This window comes from Acipenser ruthenus, chromosome 26 (assembly GCF_902713425.1).
Source record: "Acipenser ruthenus chromosome 26, fAciRut3.2 maternal haplotype, whole genome shotgun sequence".
In the NCBI taxonomy this organism is placed as follows: domain Eukaryota; kingdom Metazoa; phylum Chordata; class Actinopteri; order Acipenseriformes; family Acipenseridae; genus Acipenser; species Acipenser ruthenus.
The window spans coordinates 23530321-23539784 of record NC_081214.1 but is presented as its reverse complement, the minus strand read 5'-3'; the positions used below and the strand labels follow the sequence as shown (position 1 = coordinate 23539784).

General features: G+C 49.8%; 1 protein-coding gene across 1 annotated transcript; it reads right to left on the bottom strand.

Moving 5' to 3' along the window:
• Window positions 1-2019: 2019 nt before the first annotated feature.
• On the bottom strand, window positions 2020-8041 carry LOC117430834 (motile sperm domain-containing protein 1-like). The gene is made up of 6 exons (XM_034051345.3): window positions 7896-8041; window positions 6061-6336; window positions 4211-4286; window positions 3430-3671; window positions 2826-2987; window positions 2020-2365 (listed from the first exon to the last, which is right to left on the bottom strand). Exons 2-6 carry the CDS (start codon window positions 6212-6214, stop codon window positions 2334-2336), a joined length of 666 nt encoding a protein of 221 aa, XP_033907236.2. The 5' UTR covers window positions 6215-6336; window positions 7896-8041; the 3' UTR covers window positions 2020-2333.
• Window positions 8042-9464: the final 1423 nt, after the last annotated feature.

Genomic DNA, 9464 nt, shown 5'->3' with positions numbered 1-9464 from the left:
GTGGTTACTACCTGTGGACTATCTTCTGGCAGCAGACTTGCTGGGGTTTCCTATTGCCGGTACGAAGCCAGATGCCAGTTGGGGTTAGGTGGGTTATATGAAGAATTCGTTTTGTGCAGCTACTGGCAGAAGCAGAATCGGCTGCCTTGGGCCAGAAAAAAAAAAAAAAACTTGCTGGTAGTAACATCTGCTTTTTATTCAATCCGGATAATTTGAAACTTCAAGAACATGGCAAGTGGTCTTGTCGAAGGGGCGTGGCTACAGTGTCAGTGGTGCGGATGGAGAGTTCTGTCTGGGTGTCACGGGGCTGGTCGGCATTCCTAAGCACCTTCACATGGAAGCTGTCGTCTTGCCTTGCAAACTAATATGTTTCCGTAAGGAAGTACCGGCAGAGGGTTCTCGCAGTGCGGAATTACGAGATGAAGGATTCCGAAGCAGGAGGTGGAGAGTAAGTATAATAATATTGCCAGTGCACAGTTGTTTTGTGTTCATGCTGGAAAGCGGGCGTTTTTATTAAATGACTATATTGATAGTCCTTGACACAATTGGCTATTGCCAGTGAGATGCTGCAAAATGTGAGTTAATGGTTGTGTTCAAAATGTATTGAACTTTAACTGTTGCGTTGGCGTTTTTATAATATGCTATAAAATTGACCCTTTTTCAATAATAAATAAATGTGCTATTTTAGGCACTTTTCTATCCTTCATACTGAGCTTTTAAAAACTTTTGTTTTAACTTAATATATATTTACGTGCTGTACAACATTTTTTTTATTTATTTATTTTTTTAAATTCAGCTGGTTGTTTCCTATCTGGACGGGTCTGTTCCACTGTTTGTGGAGGAGAGCCCTGGCTCCTTAGTGACCCTCCGCCTCCTCGCTGACCCTGGCTGTGTCCGCGCTCTGCACGGCTGCATGGCCCCTCTGCTGCGGGAGGTCAATGCTGAGCCGTGGCTGTTCTGCGTGTTGGAGCGAGAGGCTCCTGTGCGGGGAGGGGTTCTGCTGCTTCTCTGTGTCCCGATCCGGCCCGGGCTCCGAGGTCCAGCTGGCTCTGAAGAGTCTTCCCCCCGAGATGAAGCCCGCTCCCGTGCGCTCGGCAGTGCTGGAGTTCAGCGTCCCCGGTATCGGGCACCTGGCCCCCCAGCCTGCTCCGGCCCCGCAGCCCTGTCAGCCAGCAGCGCAGGCAGAGTGAGGATCATGACGGGAATACGGTTCTGCTCCGGGTGAGCCGCTTCTAATACCCTTTACTGTGCTGTAGCAATTCACAAAGGGATAAGGAGGTCAGTCAAGGAGTAAAACGGCACTTGGTACTGTTTTTAGCATCCGTAGGCCTTTCTGTCTTTTCCCTTCAATTGCTTGAGGAGTCTAAAGACAGGCATGCTTTTTAACATACTCAAGTATACCCTTTTAACTTTGCTTTTTTGACCATATCTGGTTTATGAGGTTGAAGTGTATTTAAATAAATGCAGCAAAGACAAATCCCCCTATAAAAAGCACAGTGTGTAATGGATGCTTCACTCCTGGGAGAGGGGAGGGTTTCATGGAGAGCAGCTCCCTGTAGATGAAGAGTGCTGGAAGCGGTGCAATCCCTAATCCAGCGCATCCTAACAATGCTGGCTTTGTGACCACTCTGTACCACAGTGAGGGAGCAGACCTCCCTTCACACCATCAGAAGGTACGCACAGACACAACAACAGAACACTGTCTCCCTTGGCAACCAGCTTTCAGCCAATCCCTGAGCTGGAGCGAGCTTCATCCACTGCCACTTATCCAGAGGAGTTTTATGTCTAAAAAACAATATTTGATCTCAGAAACATCCTGGAATCGCCCCTCCTGCGATGTTTTAAAGCTGTTGCTGTGGTCCATGAATCTGTTAATAGGCTCCAAGCATATAAGGAGGTTACTGATGTGCAGATCAAGTGTGTTTAAAGAAAGAAGCTGGGACTTTATCAGGGTGGGGTGCTGTTGCCCTGTTAATGGAAACGGGGCAACCAAAAAATAACAAGGAGGCAGGCAAGGGGTTAGATTTGAATGACACTTTAATAAAATGTTTCAGTTTTTCTATAGAAAACCCTGCAGCGTTGTCTCTGAATCGGGACCCCCCTCCCTCTCCCCGGACAGCCCCCTGCTTGGAGAAGCACTGTGCTCTCAGCCCGTCCTGCTAGAACGTCGCGTGATGCATTCCCTTCTCTGTGTCGCTGTAACAGTTTAAACACGTGATTTATTATGAAATGACTTCCCCGCCCCGCCCCACTCCCCGGTCAGTTTCCACTCCGCGTGTCTGCAGTGCGCTCCTCCCAAATCCATTCACAAGGTTACTAGAACCCGGGGCACTTCATGTCCGAAGAACAACCATTGTGACGAGACCTGCGTGAAATAAATACACACAATCAAAACGAGTTTTCCTGACAATATTTCTAGTAATCTACTAAAGAAGTCATAGCCTCAATCTGAAAGAAGGAACCCATTAAGGGCCATTGTTCTCATTGGAGGACAGGCGGCTTTGTAACTCTTTGGAAGATTTTTAACTGACATCTTCCTGTTTTTTAAATTTCTCTATACTCTTATGATAACTTGCTCTCATTTTGTTAATCGTGAAAGTGAAGTCTAAATGTAATTAATACAGCTTGTGTTGTGATCTTGTTTTCAAAGGAAAATGAATTTGGTAGATAATGGGTTAACCACAGCGCTGATCTGCTCTTGTGTGTTCCTCCCTCTGTATAAACACCGATCAGTGGAGATGTAAAGAGAGCTCCGGAGCCCCCGCAGTGAGTCATTTTGTTTTTTTCCATCACCCTCCTCTGCTCTCGGTGTGGCTGGTACTCACCTAATACATAAGCAGCTACCAGTTTCTTGTTAACACTTAAATGGAGGTAGACAGGCACTCTGGACTCGAGTTCACCCAGTGTGGGCAGCATGAGTGCGGCCACACACACCAGGCCCAGGAACACGGTGAGGAGGCTGGGCCCTGCAGTGGCTGCTCTGCTTTCTAGAGAGGGAGGGAAACGGACAGCTTTGGGGTTACAGCCACCAGGGCAATGCTGGACAAGCACCCACTGAAAGGCACTGATAGACCTGCGCGTAAGGAAATGAAATGACAGAGAAACATGACACGCACAGAACCGAACAGGGGAGTCGGTGAATAAATCAAGGCACAGCTTTCCAACGTAGCGAGCTGGAGACTGTGAAGGAGCAAAGGGGACTGAGCTGCTTCACTGCACCAAACTGAAGGTTTGAACTAGAGTGAAAATCGGTAGTGCAGCATTAAAAGGCCAGATGATATGCTTGAATTATAAAGGGTAGCTTTGTTGCTTTACACTTATTTTTAAAGAACATTATTTATTTATTTCTTTTTTAATCCGGTTTGTATAATTGATTGTTCTTAAAGTGTGACTCTAAGCGTGCCCCCTGGTGGCTGGCTGTGGTATTACCTTGCTGGAAGGACGCTTGCTCAAAGAAGACGCTCTCTGCCAGGTGCTCTTTGATCCTCTTCTCCTCCTCCTGCTGCTGCTGCTGCTGTTTGTGCTGCCGGGGCTCCTGTGTGGAGGGCAGCAGAGTAGCGATCACCTCCTTCCGCCCCAGGGCCTTGCGCTGGCTCTGCTCCGACACCTGCAGCCGGAACTTGTCTATCACGCCGTAGTGACAGGCGCGCACGTCCCGGTGACGGATCACACTGCATGAGAACAACACCATCACTGACCAGCAGAGGGCTTGCTTTCCACACGCAGCTACATGTCTAGAGCAGGGGGTTCCAATCCCGGTCCTGGAGGGCTATTCCACTCCAGGTTTAACGGGTAACATGAGAGAATTCACTACATCAGGGTCTGGATGGAGGTTTCATTGGTTAAATTAAACCATTTAGAACAGGGCTGGAACAAAGACCAGGCATGGAAAAGCCAACTCTGGCCACGCCTGATCTTCAGCGACAAGGCGCATAAGTCTGTAGGAATCACTTCCTGACGGACGCTATATAGTGTAACTGCTATGAAATACCCTCTCTTGAGAGGCCCACTCTAATACGCTATACAGAAAAAACCTGCTCTGTAAACTCTCAATGGAACTACATCAGCAACGAGCAAGCACAAATGTACAGGCTGTTGACTGGTTGGACAGGGTTTTTTTTTCACTTCTAAAACAGACCGAGAGAACTGAGTTTCTGCAGCCTGTCGGGTGTCTGAACTGGCATGCCTGAAGAAAGGGCTCTGTACTTACATGTCAACGCAGCATTGTGGCTTCACAGCGCCAGCGGAATCCACCACCGCATACTTGTTGGGAGCTGTGCACAGGACTGAAAAAGGACACCGAATACAAATCCATGAGGGAAGTGCGAGTGGCACAGCGGACATGTCTGTGCTCCAGGATACAGGCTGCCTGCACCTCCTCCCCCGGGCCAGCCCCCTGCCTGCACCTCCTCCCCCGGGTCAGCCCCCTGCTGCCCTGCCTGCACCTCCTCCCCCGGGCCAGCCCCCTGCCTGCACCTCCTCTCCCGGGCCAGCCCCCTGCCTGCACCTCCTCCCCCGGGCCAGCCCCCTGCCTGCACCTCCTCTCCCGGGCCAGCCCCCTGCCTGCACCTCCTCCCCCGGGCCAGCCCCCTCCTGCGCTGCCTGCACCTCCTCCCCCGGGCCAGCCCCCTGCCTGCACCTCCTCCCCCGGGCCAGCCCCCTGCCTGCACCTCCTCCCCCGGGCCAGCCCCCTGCTGCGCTGCCTGCACCTCCTCCCCCGGGCCAGCCCCCTGCCTGCACCTCCTCCCCCGGGCCAGCCCCCTGCCTGCACCTCCTCCCCCGGGCCAGCCCCCTGCTGCGCTGCCTGCACCTCCTCCCCCGGGCCAGCCCCCTGCTGCGCTGCCTGCACCTCCTCCCCCGGGCCAGCCCCCTGCCTGCACCTCCTCCCCCGGGCCAGCCCCCTGCCTGCACCTCCTCCCCCGGGCCAGCCCTCTGCTGCGCTGCCTGCACCTCCTCCCCCGGGCCAGCCCCCTCCTGCGCTGCCTGCACCTCCTCCCCCGGGCCAGCCCCCTGCCTGCACCTCCTCCCCCGGGCCAGCCCCCTGCTGCGCTGCCTGCACCTCCTCCCCCGGGCCAGCCCCCTGCCTGCACCTCCTCCCCCGGGCCAGCCCCCTGCTGCGCTGCCTGCACCTCCTCCCCCGGGCCAGCCCCCTGCTGCGCTGCCTGCACCTCCTCCCCCGGGCCAGCCCCCTGCCTGCACCTCCTCCCCCGGGCCAGCCCCCTGCCTGCACCTCCTCCCCCGGGCCAGCCCCCTGCCTGCACCTCCTCCCCCGGGCCAGCCCCCTGCTGCGCTGCCTGCACCTCCTCCCCCCGGGCCAGCCCGCTGCCTGCACCTCCTCCCCCGGGCCAGCCCCCTGCTGCGCTGCCTGCACCTCCTCCCCCGGGCCAGCCCCCTGCCTGCACCTCCTCCCCCGGGCCAGCCCCCTGCCTGCACCTCCTCCCCCGGGCCAGCCCTCTGCTGCACTGCCTGCACCGAGCAGGGCCATGCATTTGCTACACGGTAAAGTGCTTTAATACATGACCGGCAAGAACAAACAACAAGAACAATCAGAAGTTCTTTAGAACCTCTAATGTGAAAATGGAATTCGGTGACCCGGTCACTTCTGTGATGCAATAATGGTTTTCTTTCAGGAAAGCTAAAAGTAGAGCTAGATTTAGCTGTCTCCTAATCATTGAACCCACTTTGAGACTGTCTGCTTCTCAATTGGATGCTGGTGCTTGGTTCTACCGGACTCTGCTGTTCCAGCTTGTTCTGTGGATGTTTGCTCGGGTTCCTGCAGTAATGCCGATGCTCATCTAGTCGCGTCTTTTTAATGAACCTGACTAGCTCACCTGGGCAGAAACACTGTTGTGTGGATTTAGCCTGCAACCAAATGAAGGCTGGAATAAAATATGTTGAAACTCTGACTCTGAAAAAGAGCCGGCAAATAGGATTCCACAGGCTTGGATTCCGGGGCCGAGAAGAGTTCCAGGAATGACTGTGAACAGGCTAAATGAAGACCCCTCCGCATATGATAAAGGCAGCCCTGCGTGTGAACCGGGCTGCAGCTGCTTCACCTACCTTTGAATTTCAAGGCGAACTCGTAGGGGTTGTAGAGGGTGAGCACCTGCTTGTGTGAGGCCTGGTCGTCAGCGTAGAACAGGAGTTCCGTGGGGAACACGAAGACGGGAAGACTTCCTTCCACCAGCTCAGGCTGCCGTCTGTGCTGCTGCATTGGCACGGGCTCGCTCTCTCTCTCTCTCTCTGTGCAGCTCCACACGCTCGCGTTGCTCCGGACTCTGAGGTTTCTCCTCTTCCTCACTTCAGTCTCAACGCCTCGCCTGCATCGTGAGCGCCCTGTGTGAACAGAGGTGTTACTGACGCCCCCTACCTGAACAGCAAGCCCTGTGGACAGGGCACACCATCTCCATGTTGTGCAAGTCCAGCCCTGTGTTGTGTTCAGGGTAAGCAGCTTCTCAGCCTTTCACCTTGACCGTAGCTTTTTATTTACACTTTTCAAGGGCCGGTTACATGGCATACAGCCTACAAAAACACACGATAGGAGGGAGCATCGTAGTTAAAATCGCATTTTCTTACGTTTTTATTTTAAAAAAATAAATCCAGTCTAATAAATGTAGATTTTTGATAGGCTTCTTTATTGGGTAGAGGGGACCGATTTCCCAACACAAACCCTCCCCCCCCAGTCATATCCCAGCCTGACCACGTGTGTGTTTCAGTATTAGAGTTCAAATAAAAGTAAGGAAGTATATTTTAAACGTTAAACACTAGCAGGGTTGAAACGGCTGTAACGGTGGCTATTATAATAAAACAAACTCCCCTCCCCCTCCCTCCCCCTCTCTCTCTCTCTCTCTCTCTCTCTCTCTGACGCTCGCACTCAGATCCACGTGGCTAGTCACGTGAGTCTGTTTACAGACAGCTGCAGATATGAAGCAGTACGAAAGTGTTTCCCAATACCTGCACTGTACGGAATTTTAAATATATATATAATTTCTCAATGTCGGTCAGAGACGTTTCAAAACATAACAAAAAAGCACCTTTGCTGATAGGTAGGTAGCTCACAATGACCTGACTTGCACATTTTCATTGCATTTGATATAACGGTCTCCCAACATCGTCATTTACAACTCCCCCACCCAAACGCACCTATCGTGTCCAGCCTGTTGATACCGGGTCAGGACATTTCTACAAAGCTGTGTGGTTGTTGAAATAAACAAATAAATCAGTGCAGGTGTTTATTTTAGTAGAACCGTCTTCCTGGCATAGGTGGCTCGTATGTAATGTAAAATTGCGTTCAAATTAAAATACTTCTTAGCTAAGCGACACCGCATTGCCGTCGTCCAAGCATAACCACTGTAGTACACGGAGACCGAAACGCGGGTGTACTAACGGGGGTGTCCCTCTCACAAGCCTAACGTCATTGTCATGGGGTGTGCCTCCCGGAGCAGGCTCATACTGTGCCCGTTAATGTGCGTTCACTTTGTAACCAATATATACAGTTACAGTAGCGATGCTCCACCGAGAATGACCGCACACGAATGCAAACAGCCACACCGCTAACCAAGAACAGTACTTCATTTCACGAAGTGCTCCTAAAGTGAACCCATTTAGCTGTCTGTGCTGGAAACAAACACACATCCAGTACCGTACTGTATAATCAATATAACGGCTTGGATCGGCCTTAGATGCATGTCTCAATGATATCATTATTATTATTATCAGACAAAGCCCTGCCTATATTATATATATATATATATATATATTGTATTTTTATGCTACTTAAACCAAGAGAGACCGGGATCAAATTCCCAATTCTCGTAAGGCAACACCCTGCACAGATTCCCTTTCTTAAAATAATAATAATAATAATAATAATAATTAGGAACGAGCGATCTTACCCACGTTAATTTTTTTTTTTTCTATATTGTTGTTTAAATCCCACCCTGTTGTTTTTTTCTCTTTTTCTTTGTCAGTCTGCTGCAGTTCGGCACGGTGGATGCTGGGATACTGGTGGGCCCAGGGAATTCCTCCAGCGCCGTGGTGTGACGTCAGTAGGCGTGGAGCACGGCGCGCACAGACAGCCCTAAACACGAAGCGGGTCAGTCTGCACAGCAGACGGGCCTGCGTACTAGATTAGCACTAGATACTTGTTGGGACTTCAGCAACAATTTGTACATGGGGTATTTTTTTTCTAGCTCTGTGTTTCAACAATGTTTTGTGGTCTCAGTACCATGCATCCTCTGAGATTGCTTCAACAGAAGTATATTGTCATATTAGTGCATGGATGACAAGAAATCTACAAAGAATAAACATGCAACACAAACTTCCCTTTTGCACGATTAGACTGATGCCCGACTGCATTCAGGGCACGCCGGATCCCAGTGCACTTTATTAAAGAAAATCATTATTTTCAGTGAGGCGAAAGTGTAAGAAAAGTACTGTGTCAAAGCTCTGTCTTTCGAACTTCTGAAACTACTGCTGTGTTTTTGTTTATTTGTTCACTGAAATCCTCTTTTTTATTTGTTTGTTCTTTTAAATATAAAGATTTTCAAGCTGAACTCTACGGCTGCATGTGCAGTGGTCCTGTCGGCTGAACTTATTTAGAGGGGCTGATTCACTGGTTAAACACACACACACACACACACACTTTTTAATGTATTAGTTCAGTAGGAGTTCTAAGCACAGTATAAATCATAGGAGTAAAAGGGGAAGCAATTTCAGCCATAATGTCATTGTTGTTGTTTCCTATTAATAACAACAGTTTGGGTGTATTTAAAACATAGTACTCAATAAGTACTTAAAATACAGTACTCAATAGTTTGTCAGCGAGTTCACTTAAAAACATTTTTTAACAATGTTACAGGAGTGTCACTATTACTATACATACGTTTTCACAAGACAGTTACAGTCTGAGCTGCAATTATTTTTTATTTATTTATTTATTATTTTATAAATATATTTTACCATATTCCACAGGAAGAATCATATTCTAAAGAAATCCAGTGCTCTAAACCAGTGTAGCTTCCTGTGTTAAAGAAGGGTAAATGAGAGAAAGTGAGTCCTGAAAAATAAATACACACACACTCAGAGGTATATATTATATATCATTATATTTTACAACTTTTGGACACCTCTTTTAGTCTCATTTTAGGTTTCACCCTTGTTTAAGTGCGGTTCAGATCAGAACTAATTTAGTCAGACAGAACCATGAAACAATATTTACGAAGTGTAGTGTGGTATGCGTGAGTCACAGTGATACACGTAAACATCGGAGCTCTGCAAAGTGTAAAACAGGCTACTTTGGCACGGCATGTCCCCCTGACTCCAGAGCCCTCCCAGCCCACATTCCCCTACCCGAGTGCTCCTTCACATGACCGCTGTGCAGATGCGCTGCCAAACCAAAACCAAACTATCAGCACAAGAAGCCATGTCACGCTGGAGCGGGAGAGTACTTGCGTTTCCCGTTT